Source organism: Typopeltis vanoorti, chromosome 12 (assembly GCF_054136105.1).
Source record: "Typopeltis vanoorti isolate ZY-2024b chromosome 12, IOZ_Tvanoo_1.0, whole genome shotgun sequence".
Lineage (NCBI taxonomy): Eukaryota > Metazoa > Arthropoda > Arachnida > Uropygi > Thelyphonidae > Typopeltis > Typopeltis vanoorti.
Genome location: NC_143560.1, coordinates 67,477,358 through 67,503,145, shown reverse-complemented (window position 1 = coordinate 67,503,145; position 25,788 = coordinate 67,477,358). Strand labels below are relative to the sequence as shown.

Below are 25,788 nucleotides of genomic sequence, written 5' to 3'. Positions count from 1 at the left end.
TAATTAATAAGTTCAACATACTCCTTTAGAAGAAAGAAATACATAAAAAACAACTAGATCATTCAAAAGTAGTTATTAATCTTTTTTCAAGAGTCCTAACAAAAGAGGAGAATAATCTTTTACTCAAGGGTTTTAACTTCGCCTTAACCCCACGTTTCCTTCCAAAAATTGATATCATAGCAAATAGAAAAAGGAATTAGAAATCTACCGGACAACATGGCAGATCTTATCCGTATAGAAAGTACAGTTTTACTATTAAAAAGCAGATTACCTCGTAGGAACCTACCTCACAATGAATACGTTTGCCTTAAAAATTTAAAGGATGATAAAAATATTGTCATAATAAAAGTGGATAAAGGCAATGCAACTGTCGTTTTAAATGCTACAGAATATGATAACAAAATGAAAAGTCTCCTGGAAGATACCAACACCTACAAACCCATAGAGAGAGAGACACGACTTGGCCTACACACAAAAAAAACAAACGATCTAATAAAAAAAGTGCCTCTCTGGACAGAAGAACTTAAAAAATGCTTACAATCAAAACATCCTTTGATACCAAGAATATATGGTGTTCCAAAGATCCACAAGACAGATATACCTTTAAGACCAATAGTAGATGGAAGAGATTCACCGACTTCCAACTTGGCGAAATACCTCACCAACATGATCTCACAACATATAGGAAAAACATCTTCCTTCATAAAAAGTAGTAAACATTTCATAGAAAAAGTGAAAGATATACATTTTGGTCCAACAGACATCTTAGCAAGTCTCGACATTATCAGCTTGTTTACAAACGTCCCGAGACAAGAAATTTTGAATCTCCTAGAAGATCTCTTCCCTCCGGACATCTTGAATCTTTTTTTAAACATTGTATAAACAATACCTTTTTTCACCTATAAACATAGAATCTGGGAACAAAAAGAAGGCTGGCCATGGGTTCATCATTATCACCGGTATTAGCAAACCTATTTATGGAAAAATTTGAAAACAATGCTCTTAAGAATTACCATAAAAAACCAAAAATATGGCTACGCTATGTAGACGATATTTTCCTCATATTCAGTGGAACAACAGATGAACTTATCAATTTCAAAGATTATCTCAACAATTTGCACACCATAAAATTCACTTTAGAACAAGAAAAAAATAAAAAACTTCCTTTTCTGGATATTCTATTAGAAGTTAATGAAGAAAGTAAACTCTCCTTCTCAGTACATAGGAAGCCTACAAACACTGGAAGATTTCTAAATGCAACCTCACACCACCATCCTTCACAAAAAATAAGCTTAATTAAAACTCTTCGAGACAGAGCATACAATATCTCCAGCACACAAGAAAGATGTAATGAGGAACTAAAATACTTAACACAAATCCTCCAACAGAATGGATATGAAACAAAAACCATCAAGAGAATCCTTAAAATGCCTCCAGCTAACAACACAATAAAACAGGATTACAAAAATGCAATCTCGCTTCCTTATATCAAAAATGTTACAGACAAGCTAGCCAAATTAATGAACAAACACAACATAAAAGTAGCCTTCCTTCCTATGGAGAAAATCTCAAGATTCCTACATCCACCAAAACCACCTCATCATCCTCTTAAAAAACCAGGAGTCTACAAAATCCATTGCTCTTGCGGGATTTGCTACGTAGGACAGACAGGAAGATCTGGAGAAATACGCATGGCTGAACACCAAAAAGACGTACAATACAAAAGAGAAAAAAACGGGTCTTGCTTTCCATACCACTTCCACTGGAAACGATGTACTCTGGCAAAAAACGACGATGTCATACATAGAAAACAACAGTTATATAAGAAAATTTAAAGAAGCTGCTAATATGCTAAAAAACCCAACCCAATGCAATAAAAATCAAGGTTTAATTCTCCATCAAGTGTGGTCAGCTCTAATAAAAAATCTACCTCAATCTGAGCTCGGACTGTATGAAGAGAACAAGCACACGTGACATCGTCCAGTATTGTTCAACGTGAATAACGTTATATATCTGCATTCTGTTATTTGAGTTTTATGAATAGCCAGACAGTTATGATTTGTATTTATTAATTCTCTTGTTTAAACTTTAAGTTATACTATTTACCCCTGAAGATGTAAATCCTACGATATTACGAAACTTGTCGGGAACTATTATTTCAGTGTTTTATAGAACTGAATAATAATAAAAAAATGTGGTGTAATCACCGAAATATGTCTTTTGGAATACATTCTGTTTACCAGTGTTATACACACTGAACAGTTTCTATGTTCTTGAGGAAAAAAGAAAGAAGCCTAAATGTTGTTTTATTTGGCTTCCATTCCTGAAAAGTTTTTGGAAACCTAGTACATTCATATTCTGAGTGGATTAAGGATTTTTTTCCATGTTTTTACTAATTACACACACACACACACACATGCGCGCGTGCGCGCACACACACACATAACGGACAAAACATTAGAGATAGGGGTGATGGAAAGTTGTCACTATCACCCCCCATCCCTGCAAAGCGAAATGTACCCGAACAACAGAATGCAGACAGTAAATAGGCAGATATCAGGTCTTCCCAACAATATATTTGCATTATTGAACATGGGTAAATATGGCAATCTTAGCAACTTTGATCATGGATGTATTATCAGTGCAAGACAGATGGGTCATTCTATCACCAAAGTGGTAAGAACCCCGAGGTACTTGAGGGTAACTGTATCAAAGGGCTACCTCAAGTATACCATCGACAGACGTACCAGTGCCCAGCGAGCAAGTGGTGACCAACCACATGCCCTTGATGACTGAGATCGATGTAGACTGTCCAGGTTCATACAGACCAACCACAGGGCAACAACAGCACAAATCACATCCTGTTTTAATGTCAGAGGTCCAAGCAAATGGTACAGTGTGCTCTTCACACTATTGGAGCCGATGCCCTAATCATGTACTACTGTTGACAGCTTGTCATTGGACATTGCACCTCACATGGTGTCAGGACAATTAAAACTGGACCTCTGCAGAGTGGACCAGAGTTGTGTGGTCTGATGAATTCCATTATCAGTTGTACAAAGCTGACAGGAGGGTGCAAGTGTGGCATTGACAGCATGAGGCCATGGCCCCATTGTGCCAGGTTGGCTCTGTTCAAGGAAGTGGTGGCTCTGTGATGGTTTGAGGAGCCTTCGCATTTGGCACATTAGGTCCCTTAGTGTGTCTGGAGAGGTACTTAAACACTGTGAACTACCAGAATGTGCTGGTGCTGATCACCTACACACTTTCATGACTTTTGCACATCGTGCAGCTGATGGTCTGTTTAAGGACAAATGCCAACCCACTGGGCTGCAACCACCCAGGCATGGCTCAAGGAGCTTTCATCTGAGTTTGGGACCATCTAGTAGCTACCAAGGTCCCTAGATTTAAATCTAATCAAATCTTTCTGGGTAAGCTGTAAAACAAGACATCAAATCCATGTATCTGGGACTGATGTCTGAGGTGAAGTTGTGGGCAATGCTGCAACAGGCATGGCTGGAATTATCTCCGACAACCCTCTGGTATAATTTTTATGCACCTTTATTTTTTGCATCTAATTAAGATGCTTAATTAGATTCTGTCAGCATTAGAAAAAATGCTATGGAAGTTGTACTATAGTGGTGGCCATATCCTACCACTGCGATTTTAAACACGGTTCTCTGCAAATTGCAAATCAAGATTTATGCAAAATTACTCATTGATTGGATTTAATGCTTGCTTTTTTTTTTTCCTACTCAGATATGGAGATGCTCTTCTAGAATTAGATTATGGTGTTGGTGTCATCCTCAAAACACTTCGGTCTTTGGGAATAGAAAATAACACATTTGTGTTTTTTACTTCTGATAATGGTGCAGCACTCATAAGCAAAACTATGGGTGAGTCATTTTCTTAAGCATTTAATTAATATTTAGGTAAAGAATGATATCATATACTAAACAGTTACAATTTTTTTAAATATAATGCAAGAAATTTCAGTGCAGCTTTGATGTATGTGATATTATTAAAAGTTTAAAAGTTTAAAAGTTATTAAAGCATACTTCTAATCTGTTTTATATTTTAGAAGATTTGATTGTTTCGAAGTGCTCTCAAAGTATACATAGTAATGACACACTAACATTTAGATGAAATATGGATTCTAATTTTGCCTGAGAAGAAGGAACCTTTTTACAGTCTTTTTCAAGTTATTCAGTTTCATACACATATACAATAAATTAAAGATACCAAGAAATTATATACTTGGCTTAATCCTTTATCCAAGTGTTAGCAAACAAGTTTGTGCCTGAACTATTTTCAGGACTGGGACAACTCATATGAAGAAGCTAATGACTTCACATCCCTTGCCTTAGTGATGTGAAACCAAGTGTATAATTTCTTGGTATCTTTAATTTAGAGTATAACTAAGTGGAAAAACTTCCGACAACACACATATACAAATTTATTTTAACCATATGTAACAGAGTAAATGAAAAAAAAAAAAATGGAGAAAGAGTCTGATCTGCCCAATATATAAAAAGAATGACAAAACAGTTTTGTACATAACAGTCTCTGTTATGTACAACAAAGTATTCACTTCTATTTTGAAGAACATTTATGTAGAAGATAATTGGTGTTTACCAGGCAGATTTTGGGAAAGCAAATCTACAATTTATCACATACATATACCAACCACTGAATTAGAAACTTTTATTTAATGCTGTGGCAATGATAGTGATCCTTTCTTCAATTCCCTGCGCATAGTTCGCCAAGATATGGGTCGGAAATGGTCTTCATTAAATGCTTTGTTCAATTGCTGCACACAGGAAGTCCATACAAGCTTTCTCAGCTGATTGCAATCTCATTCCTGACAGACTGTCTTAGGACCACAGTTACACCTTTTAGACAAGCAATGTGGGCTAATTTTCCACTGATTAAACACCCAGAATATTTCACCTTTTGAGAAACCAGTCAGCTCTGCTGTTTTCAAAATCATGGTTCCAGTCAGATAGGCACCCACAATAAGCCCTTTATCGAATGATCACATAGTGTTGATCACAATGGGAAAGATCCCTTGTTTTTCCCATTGTGATCAACACTATTAATGATTACTGACCAGTAACATTCTTAAATAGTTGGTGATGTACTTGACTAAGTGTTGGTTAAGTAATACACTTGACCAACAGTATATATTGTGCATATATGCTGTGTAAGTGATGTTTATGTACATTTTCATAAAGGTTTCTTATTCAGTGACCGATATGTGTAGTTAAACAATTATTAGGTATATTTTGGGAATCTGATATAAATATATATCCATCAAATTTTAGTTGATTTCCATCAAGTATATGACAGTATTCAAAAGTATATCGTAATAGAGAAAAATTATATGAGATTATGATACACTTTAGAATACCAGATAAGCTAGTAAGACTTACAAGATTTAATCACAGATTAAAATACAAAATGATTTATCAGATCCCTTTCCAGCAACTCATGGATTAAAACAAAGAGATAGTCTAGCTCCAATATGTTTTAGCCTAGCTTCAGAATACATTCTCTGATGGTTGCCAGTAGATACTTGCACGCCAATGAACAAATCAGTTCAGATTTTAGCATACATGGTTAGCATTAACATCATATCAAGAAAACCATACAGAAAGCAGAAGAAACATATTTGGAACAAGAAAAATTAGCATATGAGATAGGGCCAAAAATTAATCAACAAAGAACCAAAATAATGATTAATACCAGGCTGAATCAGTTATCTAATTACAAGTATGAAAATTGGGAACCTTCAAATAGAAAAAAGTGGAACAATTTAAATATTTAGGAGTAATGATCATGAGCCTACCAAATGAGATGATACAAGTGCAGAATTGAATAAAGGGGGTAATCAAGCTTTTGATTTTCTCTCTCTCTCTCTCTCTCTCATGTGTATTCAGCATAAAATATATCAATTGGAAGAACCAAAGTACAAATATATAAATTAATAATTTGCTAATTGTTATTATAAATATCCAAGCTTCAAGCTTGGATATTTACCAGTGTGGGTGGAGAATTTGATTTTAGCTTTTGAAAGGAAAATCCTTAGAAAAATATTTGACCTAGTGAATATTAATAATGGTCTCTGGAGGATCAGATACAAGAATGAGTTATATTAACTCTATAAAGAACAGTTTCTAATTGAATGAAGGTCAAAAAGTTGCTGTAGACAGAATATGCTTTTCATATGGAAAATGACGGCCTGCTTGGCCGAGTAGTTAGTGTATCTGCTCTCCAGCCAAAAGGCTGCAGGTTCAAATCCTGCCATGGGCGGATGTTTGTGATTGTCTGTGAAAATACTAGTGGTAGGTTGATGGCATTGGTGTAGATGATGAAAGTAGTTGCGGTTGGTGGAGTGATAGAGACAGAGAGTTGTAGAAATTCTCAATGAGTCTTTGGACTCCCTGGAGGTGTCACATAATAATAATAATAATAATGACAGTACTCTTAAGTAGGTTATAAATAGTAAAATTCTTTGCAAGCGACCAAGAGGAAAACCAAGAACAAGATGGATAGATATTGTTAGTCAAGATAGCGGCAACATATTGCAATGTCCAAGCTCGAGAAGTAAGTTCTGGACAGACAAGACTGGAAGTAACAAATCTAGGAGGACAAACCTCGATTTGGGCTGTAAAGCCATAAGAAAAAGGTGGTTTCACATAAGTGCCATGTTTTCTTCTCCTACAAACATGATTTTTTTTTTTTTTTTTTTTTTTACAAAATAGACAAACTAGCCAGATATGACAAAGTGCTACATAAATATAACAGAATGTCTTAGTATGATTAAGTACTATATCCCTTTCATGTGGGGTACCTGTTTGTGGTGGATGAGACCTCCCAGTGATGGTACTGGCCCTTTTCATTTTTCCTCTTTTCCTTTGTTTTTCTTCCCGCATTCTTTGCCCTACTTCTCCTGAGTCTTGTTCACTATCCTTTTCCAGACTACCATCACTGGGATCCAATGCCCTGTCGGCGTGTTTGCCATGCAGTGCAACCCATGGACATCCGGAAAGGGGGATCCTGGTAGTCTTGCATTAACTACTTTGGCCCTTGCTTTGGCAAGATGGGCTGTCCTGGATGGCCCAGCCAGGATCAGTCGGCTAGTGGGCTTGCCTGCAAGGGTCAACAGTGTTGCAGTAAGTCTCTCACCCTATGGTCTGGTGTCAGGATCCTATTCTTGCTGCAGTGCTGGTATAGCGTCCAGGGTAGCCCTGGCATTCCACTCCTGAGTGCAGTCATTGCTTGCCAGGCAGTGGGTGTCCATGTGTGGCTCTGTGGTGGGTGAGGAGCTCTGGAGCCAAACCAAAAACTCCTTGAGCATGAATCCTCCATCCTCAAATGTTTCAGGGGGGCCCTAACAACGTCTCAACCAAGTACGATACCATAGATACAGCATATGGAAACAAAAGTAAAAAACAAAATGTATATGATACCGGTATAAATGTACCAACATTTTTAATCATTCATGCTACAGGTGAAAAACCAATAGGGAAAATGTCACCCTTCTTTATTTAAAAGGGTTTAGGAGGACTGGCAGGACCTCCCAAAACTGTTAAGAAACTGCATTCTGGAGATGTCCTTGTGGAAACATTGCGTCAGCAACATTCCGAGAAACTACTGAGAGCAACAACAATGGGTGGAATAGAAATTACAGTAACACCTCATAAAACACTAAATTCCTGTAGAGGAGTGATATCAGAATGGGATCTCCTTGATGTTCCTGATGAGGAGATGTGTTCAGAACTTAAAGATCAAGAAGTGATGGGTGTGAGGTGCATCCTGATATATAGGGATGGTCGCCTGGTTCCAACCAAGAACATCATCCTTATTTTTGATACACCTAAACCTCCAACATCTGTAAAAGCAGGGTATTTCGGCTGCCCTGTTAGATTGTACATCCCTAACCCACTGAGATGCTTTAAATGTCAGAGATATGGACATGCCCAAAGTGTCTATCGTGGTTCTACTACTACCTGTGCCCAGTGTGGTAGTAAAGAACATAATAACAAATCTTACTGTGCAAACAAAGCTAAATGTGTCAACTGTCAGGGAGATCATTCGACTTATTCTTGTGCATGTCATAAATGAAAAGATGAAAAGAAATACAAAGAATGAAAACAGAGCAAAACATAACATATCAGGATGCAAAAAGAAAGCTAGCCACTATTACACCTGCTCTAAGATCCTCTTTTGCTGAGAAGATAACAATTAAGGAAGTACCAACAGCAACTCAAACTTATATGTCTGTTCCACAATCCGATAATTTTACCATACCTGCACCTTATGATCACTAATGCATCAATCACATGATCTATGGCCTTACTCCAGAGACAGCTCCAAAAATGTCCCACTCGATGAAAACCCACTTGTCAAAAAAATTATGGCAAAGATATCACTCAAAGATAAACTACCAGACACTCCCACAGAAAAAATGGATACATCGGTACCCACTGAAAGTAAACTAAACTCATCAACTGACCCTAACACATCAGACAGTATCCATTTCTTCTTCTACCAGAAGAAGAGATGGATACTGGTCGTCCATACTTCCCCAAAACAATTGATAAATATAAATATGACAAAGGTAAGCCCTCACCCTTCCGAAAACTAGACGTCTATAAAATCAAAACAATAGGAAAATTTCTGCAATGGAACTGTCGTTGATTTCACCAGAATATCGATGATATCAAGATTTTGTTGCAGAAACACAAACCTTTCAGTTTCTGTCTACAAGAAACATACATAAGACCCAATGAGGACCCTCAAGGACAGAACTGGAGGTGGTCCTGCTTATGGAGGAATCGCTATCCTAGTGGGTAGTCATATTCCTTTCCATCATGTCCAACTTAATACTGCTCTGGAAGCAGTAGCGATTCACTTCTCTGTGGGATTTCTTATTACAGTATGTTCAATTTATTTACCATTAAGTGCTGAGTTAAATGAAATTGATCTTGATAACCTTATCTTGCAAACTGCCTGAACCCATACTTTTGATAGGTGACTTTAATGGTCATCGCAATACTCTGTGGGGCAGTGCCAACACTAATAAATGAGGTCGAATCATTGAAAGAATCCTTGATAATAATAAACTCGATACTTTCTTTCATATGCCTACCCATTCATATTCTGCAATTGATCTTACAATCTACTCCTCTTCCATTCTTCCACTGCTCACGTGGGATCTTGAAGAGAACGTATATGGAAGTGATTACTTTCCTGTTCTTTGCACAATGTCTTCACAGGAACCATGTTCACCCACACAGATACCTATAAGGGAAATGGACCAGGCTGACTGGAACACTTTTTTCTCATCTTGTAAAATTTAATATAATACCATCAGTCAAATATCTATCAGTGAAGCAGTAAAGTATATAACAGAGTGCATTGTCCAGGCAGCAACAGCCTCCATCCAGAAAACATCATCTCAGTTTCCACTCTATCCAAAGCCTTGGTGGAATCCAGAATGTCAGGCAGCCAAAAAAGACCAACACAGAGCATGGGACATATATCGTCGATATCCCACCACATCAAACTTTATAGCCTTCAAACATGCTCGAGCCAAAGCACGATATGTGAGACATCAGAGTCAAAAACAATCATGGATCCAATTTACTACATCAATTAATCAATGACCAGTCCAAATATTGTATGAGATAAAATCCGGAAAATGAAAGGCAAATATAAAACACATTGTTTGTCTACCTTAGGCCATAATGGAAGTGTTATTTCTGATCCCAAAACCATTTCAGACACTTTGGGAGAAAATTTTGCCAGAATCTCAGCAACAGCTTCATATCGTCCTGAATTTTTAATTCTGAAAGAACAGCAAAAGAAACAAAGGCTAAATTTTTCTAACAATATTCTTGAACCATACAATAGCCATTTGTTAAGGAGGAACTAAAAAGAATTTGGAAACTCTTCCTCTGTAAGGATTCTATTGTATAATAAGAGAAGGAGATCTATAGAAGATTATGATAGGTGTTTTATCATTTCATAATGGATGTCATCAGGCTCTCCTACTATCTCACCCTAATGCAGTATGGCCTGATGACATCCATTACGAAATGATAAAACATCTATCATCATCTTCTATGGATCTCCTTCTCTTATTATACAATAGAATACTTACAGAGGAAAAGTTTCCAAATTCTTTGCATAACTCAATGATCATTGCTATCCCAAAACCAGGAAAAGATCCAACACAAGCAAATAATTATTGACCCATTGCTCTGACTAGCTGTCTTTGTAAAATACTAGAGAAAATGGTTAATGCCAGACTTCTCTGGTATTTAGAAAGCAATATTCTTCTCTCCAATACACAATGTGGGTTCCATAGACATCGTTCAACTTTAGACCATTTGGTTCGTTTAGAAACTTGTATATGAGATGCATTTCTGAAGCAAGAACACCTTGTATCAGTTTTTTTGACATATAAAAAGCTTATGACACAGCCTGGAGATGTGCCATATTAAAATACCTCTATAACCTAGATAACATGAGTGTAATTGAAAGACAACTTCAGCAAGCAATTGTTCATGTTTCTCTGTGGGCTCTTAATAATGCGTTTAGGTTTTAAACAGAAAGAAGTGTCTGTGTACACTTCTGTTGAAAATTCACTCCTCACCCAGACCCTGAATTAAGAATGGGATGCACTGTTATTCCAGTAGCTACAGAAACCAAGTTCTTGGGACTCATCTTTGACAGAAAACTTACATTTCTAGCACATATTTATCAACTAAGAGAAAAGTACAAGATAATTTTGAACCTCCTTCGCACTCTATCTTCTACTAAGTGGGGTGCTGATCGAGCTTCATTGCTCCATCTTTACCATTCACTTATACGTTCAAAGCTGGATTATGAATCTCAAGTTTATGGTTCTGCAGGACAGAGTGACCTGTGATGGTTGGATTCCATCCATCACAGGTCACATAACAGCATCCCTCCATGGCAGGTTTGCACGCCATCCTGCAACCTTTTACTTTGTCAGCTACAGAAGTCTCATACTCCATCTGTCTACCTCTAATTGTTTAAAGCCACAGATCAGCACACTCTGATTTCTTGCCTATCTATACTGATAGTTCAAGAACTAATACTTCTGTTGGCTGTGCTTCCTGACATTACTATCTCCAACCAGATCCCACCTGATTGCAGTAATTATACAGCAGAGTTACATGCCATTCAGCTTGCATTTGTGCATATAAAAGAAAACTGCTACCAAAAGTGTATAATTTATACAGACTCATTGAGCTCTTTACAGGCTATCTCCTCTCCTATGTATAATCCACATCCAGTACTTTATGAGGTTGTTACACCTGTCTCACAAAATGAAAATCCTTAATTTTGTTCAGTTGTGTTGGATTCCTAGCTACACTGGAATTAAGGGAAATGAGGCTGCAGTTGTTAAATCAGTTCATATTTTCTCCACATACTGTTTGCCAGTACCATATACAGACTACCGACAGATTATAGGATCAAAGCTAATTGTTCAATGGCAGTCATCATGACAGAAAGCATTAACAAACAAATTATATGACATTAAACCTGAAATTAAACAAATACATTCTAGTCAACATATAAAGAGAAGAGAGGAAGTTGTTCTTGCTAGGCTCTGCATAGGTCAGTCATCTTACACGTTCTTATTAATGAGGGCTGATGAGCACTGGTGGAGTGCCAGCGCTTTGCATGAGAGAGAGGAATGAAATTTTTGCCTATCTGGCCAGGCCATATACACTCAGGCAGATTGCATGATGGTTTTAATTTTTTACAAAGAATTAATTTATACAAACATTTATACACATTTGACTGTAATTTTGTTTATATGTAAATACTGTATTGCTTCACTTAACTTTTGTATGTATATATTACAAAATATGTTATATTTTGTGATATATTTGTGCAAGGGTTAAGTACTAATGTATATATTATTTATTAGTTTAATTTTTGACCAATCGTATTTCTGTAGCCTTTGATCTTGTATTGTGTAACCTTGTTGTAATTAATATGTAAATACCACATTGCCAAACTTAATTTTATACATACATATTGCATAGTAATTCCTCTTTGACTCTTTATGTACTATTGTAATAGCATTTGTTATAATCTTATTTATATGTAGATACTGCATTCCTTGCCTTGGTTTTGTACATGCATTTCGTTTTTTAACTTGTATTGTTATCTATTTATGTACTGCCATAAAATTACTGCAGCATTTACTGCCATAAATGCGGCAGTAATTTTGTTTATATGTAGATACCGCACTGTTTAACTTAACTTTTGTGCATACATGTTATTTACTAGTTTATTTTTCAACTAATTATGTATTGCTATAGGACACTTTGCATATTTGTTTAACCTTCTTGTAATTTTGTTTATATGTAGATACCACATTGCTAAATTAATTTTTATGCATGCATATTGTATAATAATTCCTGTTTGCCTATTTATGTAGTGCTGTAAAAACATTTGTTATAATTTTATCTATACATAGATAGTGCATAGATTGGTGTCTTGTACATGCATTTTGTTCATTAACTTGTATTGTTGACAATTTCTGTACTACTGTGACCTTTAACCTTGTGTGTTGCTGTGCCCTCTGCAGCAGTTCTGTTTATATGTAGATTCTGCTTTGTGGAACCTAATTTTTGTAATGGCATATTGTTTACAATTTTATTTAACTGCTTATGTATAGTTGTAACCTTAATATGGCACAGTATGACCTTTGTAGTTTTTGTGCCAAATAAGCTATAAACCAAACCAAACCAAACACCTTATCCTAGCATTAATTAGATACCAAGTCAAGTTAATTGAGAGGCTATTATTCTAACATGTTAAGAGGAAGATCCAATGATGAGGTTTTTTTTTTCAATTTGTTTATCCATCATCCACCATCTGTGACTGTTCAACTTCAATATCTCTTCAATGGTATCAGGATTATCAAACTTGATATACACTTTACTCTTATCATAAGTTGAAAGGGCTTTTCCTGCAAATTTTATACATCAACTCCTAGACTGCATCTGCATCAATGAATAATTCAACTCAAATTATTCATTGAGTTGAGGTCTGGAATTGACTGGAGCAACCTTCTTTTGCCTTTTATTATTATTATTATTACACCCTCCATGGAGTTGGCAGATTCATCATAGGAGGTTTATTTAACTGACAACATATTCATGATACTGAATCTTAAAATCCTTAATACTCCTTCAGATTAAAGATACCAAGAAATTATATACTTGGTTTAATCCTTTATCCAAGTGTAAGAAACAAAGTTTGCACCTGAAATATAATCAGGACAGGGTATCTTGTATATAGAAGCTAATGACTTCACATCATTTGCCTTAGTACGTGCCTTAACACTCCTTGCATTAACAACACATTCTGGTAATGCATTCCATTCACTGATAATCCTCCATGTGAGAAATCTACGCCTCACATCCCTCTGCACCACACTCTCACATAACTTCCAGGGATGACCTCTGGTTTTAATTTTTTTATAATCTCATCTGGATTAATCTGATAAAATCCTCTCACTAATTTAAATGTCTTTATCATATAACCTCTTTTCCTCCTATCCACCAAACTCTGTAATCCACATTTTTTCGACCTCTCTGCATAGCCAGCAGTCCAAAGTTCTGATATTATTTTAGCCACTTGCCTCTGGACCCCTCTCCAATGTCTCCACATCACACTGAAAACCAGGTGACCAGATTTGAGCACAGTAGTCCAAGTGTGGTCTGACCAGTGCTTTATACAGTGGCAGAATCGCTTTCTTATCCCTTCATGTTAGAGCACTTCTGATTAGCAGCACTATGATGTGCAGCCTTTGCAACACTATCAAAGGCTGCACATCACTCACAAATCTCTAATCTCATCCACTTCATGCAGTACGGCACCATTGATATAGTACACAACCTTTTATTGTTGCATTTTGAAGTGCAGAAAAATAAGGCTGTGTACTATATTATTAATTAATAATAATATAGTAAACAGCCTTATTTTTCTGCACTCCAAAATGCAACACCTTGCACTTATCAATATTAAAACTACAACCCCACTCTTTTGTCCAAGTAAAAAGTCTATTCAAATCTTCCTGAAGGGAATTAACATCAGCAGTACTACTTATAATTCTCCCCAACTTTGCAACATCAGCAAACAACTGCAGATCCCCAGTCAGTCCAAATGATATATCATTTACAAATAAGTTAAACAGTAGGGCCCAAGAACAGAACACTGGGGTATGCCACTGCAGCTTGTACACCAACTTATCATGTGGTAATCTATAAAATGCTTTTGCAAAGTCCAAGAATATCACTGTATATGATTCCCCCTTATCTAACACACACGTTACCCTATCATAAAATGCAAGCAAATTGCTATAACAGGACCTACCTTTACATATCCATGCTGACCATCATAAAGAATGCTATGTCCATCAATCCAATCTTGTATTCTATTCCTAACCAATCTCTCTTCAACATCTTGACCACAACCTCAGTTCTACAGACTGGTATATAATTGGAAACTTCTGTCCTAGAACCATGCTTTAGGAACCACTTAGGAACGCTACCTAATGGAAGACTTCCCTTAAATAACCAGATAAAGGGCATAGCCAACTGTGGTGCACATTCCTTAAGAATACGTGATGATATGTCACAGCCTTATTCACATCTAACCCAACCAACATCTGATACACCTCTTTCCTTCACTTCCAATTCTCCTAATACTCGCCTCTCTTCTATATATTGCTTCTATATATAAACTCTGACTACAGAGCTTCCTATAATCACCCACTCTATACTTCCACACACACATATATATATATATATATATACACACACACACATTTTTGGCAGTAACCTTTTCTTGTTTCATCACTTCCTAAACAAGCACCTCATGATCACTCTCACCAACCAGTACAGTGTTAACACCTCATTAACAACTACATCTTGTGAAGTTATCACAAAACATTAAAGCCTCTAGTTGCTTCAGTCACATGCTGCTTAAGATATTTATCTCTTAGAAATTCAACAAACTCACTTTCCTTGTTCCCATACACCCTCCTCCTTCCATTTTATATTCCTGTAATTAAAGTCTGCCATCAGGATCACTTTCTTTTTATATGCCTAACTAATCAGTATTCTCTGCATTCCATGACATATAACAGCATCCTATCAGATATATTAGCTTGTTTATTTCAACTTCACACCACACAGATAACACTTACTGTCAAATGCCAACAGATACAAACAGCATTGTCATAAAAATATTTCAGTTGCAGTTTTATAAAATACATAAATTAGAATCTAGCAATCTGAGTCAAATATTTATTATAGTTCATTTGTTTCATTTTTGTAATGAATTTGGATTGGGCCATATGTTACTTGAAAATTTCCAGATGCTGTATAAATTATCACATATTTTTCATATTTAATTCTTTTGTATCATTTCATTAAATATCTTTCATATTTAATATTTATGATTAATATTCAAGCATTTTATTTACTCATTTATGTATATAAATGATGTAGCTGGGATTAATGGACCCTTCTTATGTGGAAAGCAGACAACATTTGAGGGAGGAATGAGAGAACCAGCTATAGCATGGTGGCCTGGAAAAATTCCACCTGGGCAGGTTAGTTTTAAAATTCTGATGTAATTCTGTCTAATCTTAATTATTAAATATCATGTCTCTGAATTTGTGTGCATCTTCTTTCACACATACACACCCTCTGATGATGGATGGATGGAATTATTTTATTATTAATGTTCTTTTTTTTTTCATTTTCCCTTTCATCAATCAATGGCCTATCACAGCAAATAACTTGGCTTCTTAGAAATCTTAGAAGGCTGTTGATCCCATCTGTATTGTGTACTATGATTGTAAATTGTGGGTATTCTTCTGACCAGTTTGCCTGCTTTGTGGGATGAAAAACTGAAAAAAACCTTGGCACCTCCATATGAGATTAACTTAGCTTCAATTCCTGATAATAGTTCCTCACATCCTAGATGGGATTCAAATCCAGGTCATTCCAACAAAGGGCCTCATCTATACTGACTGAGCTACAGAAGCTTTTTTATCAGATCTATACATGAAAGGTCATGGAATAGCATATCAGTCCTATATGTGGATAAGAGGATGAGAAGAAGGAAGAAATCTGTTGATATATTTCTTGAACAGTTAAAGGTTAATAGTCTCTGGAAAAGACAAAGTGAGGGAGGCTGTTCAAAAGACCAGAGGCAGATGGAATGAAAGAGTAGTTGGTTCAATAAATTTGGAGCTGGACAGTAAATGTATGTAGACTAGTGGCTGCTCTTGTTATTACAGTCTTGGAAGAAAGAAGAAAAATGATGGTGGGCAATGTGTTGCAGAATATTGTCCATGAAAGTACCTATAGAGAAGAGATGTAGGAAAGTGACTGAATGTCTGTGAGAGTGATTGAAGTGAACCTATGAGAGTACGGGGTCATTGATTGAAATGATTGTCCTTTTCTGTAAAGCATTCAGCAATCTTAGAGAGGTTTTGGGTGCTCTATCCCAAATATGTGAGCAATTTGGATTTGAGATTTATATTATTACAAATTATATGGGTGAGAAGCAGCATCATGAGCAGAAAGTATTCCAGGTTTCTTGGAGGATTATTTGATTATTGAAGAACACACTAACATCCAGAGATAGGTAATTATTCCCCTTCATAAGGTGTTGATACTTCCACATTTGGATTACTGTGCTCAAGTCAGGTCATCTAGATTCCTTGGAGATGAGGAGGTTGTGGAGAGGGTTCAGAGGAGAGTGACTAAGTTGGTGAGTGATGTAAAAAATGCACCCTGCATTGATAGATTGAGAGCTTGTGGATTACAGAGGTTGGATGATAGACAGAGAAGAAGGGATATGATAGAAACATTTAAATTACTAAAAGGTTTTTATAAGATTGATGCAGGGGAAATATTTCAGCTGTGTGATAGTGATGGAAGAACAAGAGGTCATCCCTGGAAATTAAGGAAAAGTGTGGTTAACAAGGATGTGAGAACTAGATTTTTTGCTTGGAGGGTGATGAATGAGTGGAATGCATTGCCTGACTCAGTTGTGAGTTCTTCGTCTGTAAATGAATTCAAGAAGAGGTATGATAGATATTGTTTTGATAGTTTGGGTCTCTCGCGAAGAGTCTACTGACTACTCCATGGAGATACCTGTAATAATAGTAATAATGTCTTCTAGCATTACAGGGTGCTAAATGGAATGATTTCTGTGACTTCTACTCTTCTTTTCCATGGTTTAACTACTGCTTCCATTTTCCAGGTCCAAATGCATGCTCAAAGATAACAGAAATAATTACTGGAATGAAGACATTCACCCCCCCCCCCCCACCACCACCACCATTTTCATTCAAAATACCTGATCACTATCCAAGCCATGTTTCTTCAACAAGTATACCAAAGCAGCCCCCCCCCCCCCCCAAAAAAAAAAAAAAAAATCGTCAAATCACAAGTGGCTCGAGACCAAAACTCTGGTATCACACTTGACCTATAGTGTAGCTCACAACTGGAAAAAAAAAAAAAAAAAAACTCATCAATAAATCTAAATTGGTTTTGAAAAGGGAAGATTGCTGCAAGCATACCTCATGTTCAAATGGCAGTCAAATCTTCTGCTCTCTCACCAAGGCCATTGAGCACAACTTCTGTCCACCATTCTCACATTCAAATGGGTACCACTGTAATTCAGCCTTGTTTTTATGTGATGTTACAATGGTATCATCTGAATATGAGAGAGTGATGGATAAAGGTTATGACTAATGGCCCTGGAAAAGAGAGATAACATCGCTCTTTTCCTCCAGATGTTGTATGTTGGACTAAGGCAACACATCTACTACTTTATCAAGAATTACTCACCCCACCCTATCTGAAATCTTTTGTCAAAAAGAAGTCATCTGCCTCTGGTGACTTCTTTTTTGACATTCTGAAGCCCTCCCTATTGTGCAAAGAAAATTGTGCCTCCAGAACTAACAACAAACCTATATCACTATAACCTCTTCAATATGTCCTACTCAACTGACATTTACTCTAGCACTGAAAAGTCTACATTCAAGATATTCCAAAAAAGTGATAAAAGTCATCCCCCAAGTCCCTAGCCTCATCAGTCTCTTGGAGTACCATTCCATCAATGTGGTACATAGCTGGTAATCTTTTAATCCCAAAATGCATAACTTTACACTTTTTCATATTGAACTGATATCCATTACCTTTGCCCATTTTGCCAGCTTATTGAAATCATCCTGCAAACTCTGAACATCTGCTTGATTTTTTATTGCGCTACCTAACTCTGCATCATCAGCAAACAACTGAATATGACTGAGAATGGTTGAGTGAAGGTTGTTCCTTAATGAAGGAAACTTAGATGAAGTTGTAGTCTGAGATAACAAGAGAACTGACATCGATGTGTATTTATAAAGAGAACTTAACACGTTCGCTGCCATGCTCCTCGGGCATAGTTTGTTACCACACGCCAAGCACTTTCACTTCTTTGAGGTCAGTACGATTAATCTCGTCACCGGTGGTAATCGACATATGAGTATATATTCGTAGTTGGCTTGTGAGGCTCCTATACCAACTACGAGTATACACACGTTCACTGCTATGCTCCACACACCAAGCACTTTCACTTCTTCAAGGTTAGTACGAGTAATCTCATTGCCCACGGATATTTGACATACGAGTGTATTCGTAGTTGGCTTGTGAGGCTCATATAACAACTACGAGTATATTCGTAGTTGGCAGCGAACATGTTAAGAAAAGGTCTAGGGTATTAGTGGGATGAGTAGAGCAGTCCATGTTAAATTGTTGCTGGGATAGGCACCTGTGCCTACTTGATCAGTGGAATTAGAGAAGGAAGCCAGTTTGAGTTGTGAACATTGAACTCCCCCAAGGAAGATGATCTCACTATTTTGTAGTATTTTGACTAAAAAATCCAGCTCTAGAGATAGGTCTTCAAAGAATTCAGAGTGGTTATCACAGTCTGGCAATAGAGACAACAATGGATGCAACAAAGTTTGGTAAGGAGATTTTGGATCAGAGTATATCAAATGGAGGGGTCAAGACTGCATTCTCTGAGCATGAGATATCATTTCTGATGAATGTACAAGCCCTGTACAACCAGACCTGCCCTTGTGGCAGAAGGTCTGGTTGTGAGCAGGCTTATATGTTAATTGTTCATATTAGTATTTTTTGGTTCATATTTGGTTGTGAGCAGGCTTATATGTTAATTGTTCATATTGGTATTTTTTAAGGAAATTACAACACAGAATATATATTAATTAGAATAATTATTTAATTGCTGTTTTTGCTATTTTATTAAAGTCAAATTACCATGAATAGGGAACAATGTACAAACTGACATGCACTGACAAACTCAATGTAGGTCTAAAATCCTAAATAGTGTCCTCTAGTGGACTACATTAGATGTTCTTTGCAATTTGTGCTGATGTTACAAATAACATTTATATGTGATACTCACTGAGCAAATACAAATGAAGCAGACTTTTTCCTGGAATCTGCCACAGCCTTAAGAACCCATCCAAACATCAACAAATTTAAGTTCAAAATTTAGGAAGGACTCATCCTCAGAACAGTAACCCAACAAGAACATCTAATCCAGCCCACTAGGGAGCACTACTTAGGACTTTAGGTCTGACTTTTTTTTGTTTCCCTACTTCATTGTTACTTACTCAATATAGTGCCTGCATGCACATCAGTTTGTACATTGAGACCTAATGATGGCAATTTGACTTTTCTGGAATACTGGAAATATTACTTAAATTATTCTAATTAATATATATATTCTACACTGTAATTTCCTTATAAAAATACCAGGTATGTGGTATAGTTTGGGCAGCTGAGATGGACAATAATTGTTGAGGTCACCAGCTGAGGTTCATTAGGAATAACCAATTTGATTTAGAAGACTGTATCCTACTATGGTGAGGAAACTTCAAACCATGACCCCAAATTCCTGGTGTCTCTTTAATGGGACAGGGATGCTAAGAATCTTTGTCATAAAATACAGTAAATCTACTATACATAATGAATAAATGAGAAGAAATAGTAAATTGCCTAGTGAGAGAAAGAGTATATTAGGAATATAAAAAAAAATACCACTGTAGACTGGGACTTGGAATGTGAAAACATTGCTGAAAGTAGGAAAATTATAAGAATTGAAAGAACAAGCAAGGGGGGGGGAAGATGTAGGAATTCTAGGAGTTAGTGAAACCAGATGGAAGGGCAGTGGTGATTACTGGAATGGAAGCTACAAAATCATCTCTAGTGGATGAGAGAAAGAACAAAATGGAAGATGGAAGGGCAGTGGTGATTACTGGAATGGAAGCTACAAAATCATCTATAGTGGAGGAGAGAAAGGACAAAATAGTGTAGGTTTGTTGCTAAGAAAAGATTGGAGGAGTGAACTAATAAAAAATACTTATCACCTTAATGGCAGAATACTGATGATAACCTTAAAAGCAACCAAAGTGGATCCTGCCATAATTCAAGTATACATGCCAATGTCGTGACGACTCTTTTCTGTCGTGTTCTAATTTACCATCTAGTCTTAGTCACTTTTATAATTAAAATAACTAATTGCGAAGTGATCACCGATCCAAAAGTAGGGAAATTTATATTTATACTGCACCACCCTATTCTTAGATTAGTCTATGTAAATAGTAGGATCAATTCTAAATTAGTTTAGCAGTCTTCTCATTAGGCCGAATTATTTATTATCATTTTTACTTGGGGTTCCCGCAAGATTCGAATATTTATGAACGGTGCAATAATAAGGAATTCAGGCAAACACAATATTTAGATTAACAAAATAAAACATTTAATATATAATATGGTTAACAAATACAAGAACTCTATTTAAAATGGAACTATACAATTAACTTAACACATCTTCTTAGGTCACTGATGCCAATTCAATGTTCTAACTTTCATATACTGTTCACAGTCTTAAAAACACAAATCTTCTTATCTCAAGTTAATATAACAATTTCACATTTTATTCAGTCTTCACAAATCTATCAGCTCAATGTTTATATTCACAGCAGGCAATGAACTACGTAAGCTATATTCCAAGCAACAATATTCCCGGACCTTGAGCATCGGAAATATATTACAGTTAATGCTAGAATAGAAAAACTTATACAACTACTCTTACCAGACAAATTCTTCAATACATCAAATTATTGAGAGAGCACTTACGAATTAACTTAATTAACATTAGCGGAACACACATAACAAATATTCTCCATAGTTTAAACTGTATTACTGTAAGTCGCACTTCACTATTCCAAATAACAGTAATTAGGTACTAATATCTTTTCCAGTTCACCTTCCTCCAAGTAATCAATATAACGTTTTCCTAGGGCAACATAGAATTTAATCGTAATCCAGATTAACTGGAAATAATCAGAATTTTCACATTGACTGTCCAGTTTCCTTTTATCTGATTACGGTATCAACCTTTCTTCATAACAACAGCAGATTTCACTTATAACATTAAACTTTATGTTTCACTACTAGGTTCACTTCCGAACACTATACTCATAAATTTCTGCCCTGAGGATTTTATAATCTTGGTTCCGTAAAACTCTCTCCTCACTCCTTAATAATAATTCTTCTCTTCCTCTCTATCTTATCTATGACCTTCCTTCTTCTTTACCCTTTTTCTCTATATTCTATATGACCCTCACTCCCACCTTACCGTTCGAATGCCACGCTCTACTCCACTCGTGGTTGTTTACGCGTGCGTCTCCATGACAATAGACTAAACGTAAACATTTCGCTAATGTAATGTATGCTGTATTACTACTACTACATGAGTGATTACATAACATTAAATATTTCATAAATAAGAACAACAGAATATTTAAGCTACTTCTTCAACTTTTTGATTACGTATACAGTTAAATATAAAATAACACTTTACGATACATCATATATATTTGGTTATACAAAATTCTATACATTTTATTATTTTATAAATTAATAATAGGTCAAGTTTTGAATAAATATTTAATTAGTAATTCTCAATTAAGGAATAATAAATAATTTTATATAAGCCATGATTAATATTTAATAAGCAATGTTAAATGTGAATGAAAAAAAATAAATTACATAACATAGCTTCATTCACAATTTAACACCAACAACTAATTAGGAAAATCATGAGATAGAAGAGGCATATGAACAACCAGAGTTAATAATATAAGTGAATAGAGGAAAGGATTAGGTTTTGTTGATCATTCATAATAATGCTTCATAGTATAGATAACACCAAGAGAGGAAAAACACATTTATTAAACTCACTAATATTTTGCTGTTTTTTACCCAGCATCAGAACACATCAGAGCACTGATGTGTTCTGCTGATGTGGAAAACAATTCAAATTGTAACTGAAAACAGAAATGTTTTCAGTTACAATTTACGCAGTGCACTTTATGGGTTGGATAACCATAAAGTTAATTTAGAGAAGCCAAGCTATTAGGTCTTAAAATAATACCCTCCTAGATCTTTGGTAAATTTATTCAGCAATACTTGTTGAGGTTGAATATAGTCTCTCAGACCTATAACGACTTCTATGTAACATAAATGTTTTTCTCCATTTGAAAAAGAATTCAGAGCATGGTCTCTTAATCCTGACTTGCCATACAGATGATTTTGGAGGTAATCTTTGTGTTCTTCGAGGTAGATCTGATCTACTGATGAACTGATCTACCAGTATGTCCAAAGTACGAGGGCGGTCCGAAAAGTTCTTGGCCTCAACCATGATGGCAGCACTGTTGGCAAGATTTTTTTTTCTAAGTTGGTATATCTATCATAATCATCCATGTGAAATTGCAAGTTATTCTATCAAGTAGTTTGTTTTTTACAGCTGTCCGAAGCAAAAGTGTTGTCTGCATCTCTTGAAATGGATAAAATTGAGTATAGTGTAGATATAAAATTCTTTGTAAAAGAAGGTTTAATCTCAAAAGAAATTCATTCAAAGTTCATAAAAGTTTATGGGCACTCTTCTCCTTCATTTTCGACAATTAAGAAATGGGCTGCTGAGTTTAAATGCGGCCGTACCAGCCTTGAAGATGATCCATGTGAAGGACGTCCAAAAAATGTAACAATACCAGAAATCATTGATCACGTGCACAATATGTTATTGGGGAGACAGGAGATCTGGGGTTGATGATTGATAGAAACCTGAAATTCAGGGAACATATCGCAAAGGTGGTGAAGGTAACCCAGAGAATTGCTACAACACCGAGAAGGACACTGACCTGCAGAGATAAAAGAATTGTCATTCCATTGTATAAAGCCCTGATCAGACACACCTGGACTATGGTGTTCAAATTTAGTCCCCAGGATTTGAAGGGGATAAATTAACCATGGAAAGACTGCAGAGTTGGATATCATCTTTGTTATGGACTGTACAATGTTAGTTATGAAGATAGACTGAGGGAATGTGGACTGCAAAGTTTGGTAGATAGAAGAAGGGAGAGATGATATGACTGAGATTTTTAAACTGTTGAGGTAATATTACAGGGTTGACACTGCGGAGTTCTTTCATTTCATGGAATTGGGGGAAGGAACAAGGACAAGGGGGTCATTCCTGGAAGTTATGAAAAGAAAGGAAGTTTTGAGCAAGAGGATACAAAATGGTTTCTTTGTATGGAGAGTGGTTGAACTGTGGAGTGCATTGCCTGATAGAGTGGTGAGAGCACAAATGATTAATGAGTTCAAGGAGTGGCATGATAGATTTGTTTTCTAGAGTGAGCCTCCCACAATGAGTCATGTGACTCCATGGAGGCTTGAATCATCACAATAATAATAATAATGATATATGATTTCTATGAAAGTGTAATGGTAACAGTGCCCAAGAAAGGAAATGCAACAGACTGTAAAAATTATTGAACACAAAGTTTACTCAATCATGCCTCAAAGATCATACTGAATATAAGTCAGGCATAGAATAAAATAAAAAACTGAATGTTGTTTTGATCAAGATCAGTTTGGATTCCAGAATGATAAATGAACTAGAGAAGCAATACTAATCTTAATAACCCTGCCCAAGGATGATATGCAAAATCATGAAGCATTCTATATTTTTGATACACAAATTGCACAGGAGGTATGGAGTTTTTGGATTTGTAGAGTGAGTTTGATAGAAGGAAGGATTTTATATGAGGTGGATAGCTTTCTTCTAAATGGATTTGGTGTTAGGAGTCTTGAGAAAGTGTTGTTCAGTGAAAGCTTGGAAGTACAAAATCAGGGAAACTAGAATGTTTAGGAGGGATGCAGGGAAACATGGGTCCAAGCAATGTAGAGGTTTGTAAGTAGGAGAGTGATCACATGATGCAAAATGTAGCACCCCACATTCTTAACTTTAGTGGGCTAAGTAACATATGACGTTACTTTGAATTACTACCCATCAAATTACTTCACAACATGGCCAAAAGTTAAGGCATTAGTGAGATGTGGTTGACCAAAATTGATATGGACATAGGAATAGAATGCAAGGGATATAGTGTCTTCAGAGAGTACAGAAGCAACAGGAATGGCAGAAGGGTTTTGCTGATGACAGCAGAAGAATTAAAGCCAAAAATAGGAGAAGTAAATTGGGAGGAAAGGGACACAGAGGGCAGTTAATTTAATTTGAGGCTATCTGGTGTGAGATAGAAGCCAGCAGGACTAAATATGTAATTGGTTGCTACTATAATCCAGAGAGAATATAGCTGACATGCACTTGCAAATTAGCATCATAAGTACAGGTCAAGTAATTATTTATAGGATTTCAATTATGGATTTCAATTTAGACACCTGCTGAGAGATAATTACCTGAGGCAACATGTAATAGAGGGGACACGAAGTTCAAGAGTGCTGGATCTGATCATTACATCAGAGAACTTAACATTAACCAATCTAGCTATGCTACATCTGCTTGGAGAAAGCGACCATGAACTCCTAACCTTGGAGACTGCCAGACATACAGGATTTTCTTTTAGGAGGGATATATGTGGAATTACAAAGCAGGTGATTATGATAAACTGAGGAGTCAGCTTTCAGCAGAGCCATGGCATAGTGGATGAGGGGAAGTCTGTGTGAAAGTGTAGATGATGGTTTCAGGAGTAGATGTGTGAGTGCACAAGAAAGGATTAAGACAGTCAAGGATGTGGGAATGATATTTAGTTCTGGGGAGGGGTGTAATATCAGTGATGATAGACAGGAATGGATGGGGTGTGTGGAGGAGTCATATCCAAGAAGTGAGGTTAGTGGGACTTGTTATAGAAACAGAAATGAGCTAATGTGTATGTTTACAAATGCTAAAAGTATTTGAAACAAGGGAAACTTAATTGAAGTATTGATAGAGTTCATTCACCCAAAAATTGTTATATAAGTGAGATATGGTTGAACGAGGATGGCATTCTGATAGAGATGGAGGGATATCTAGTCTTTCATGAAGATGGACAGAGCAAAAAGGGAGGGGAAGGGTCCACACGGTTAGCTTAGTGGCTTTGCATTTTGCAACCATATGCCTGGGGAAGGAGTGTCCCAGGTTCGATTCCCATCAAAGACTTGAGGATCTTCCTCAGGTATAGCCAAGTTAGCCGGTCTTGGGCAGTAGGGTTTTTTCCGCCAGTTTATCTGGTGTTTTTCATCCCACAAGCAGGCAAAACCTGCCCCATGAACATAGCCTATACAGTCAAGAATATATCCC

At 36.3% G+C, this 25,788-nt stretch overlaps 1 protein-coding gene across 2 annotated transcripts in view; it reads left to right on the top strand.

Moving 5' to 3' along the window:
- LOC150100863 (N-acetylgalactosamine-6-sulfatase-like) overlaps nt 1–25,788 on the top strand; it is a 355,136-nt gene that overhangs the window by 251,239 nt on the left and 78,109 nt on the right. For both annotated transcript variants that reach the window (XM_090401082.1, XM_090401081.1), the window contains 2 exons: nt 3,757–3,893; nt 15,567–15,670. In XM_090401082.1, coding sequence (XP_090257208.1) covers nt 3,757–3,893; nt 15,567–15,670 — 241 coding nt within the window. The remainder of the gene's footprint in view (nt 1–3,756; nt 3,894–15,566; nt 15,671–25,788) is intronic.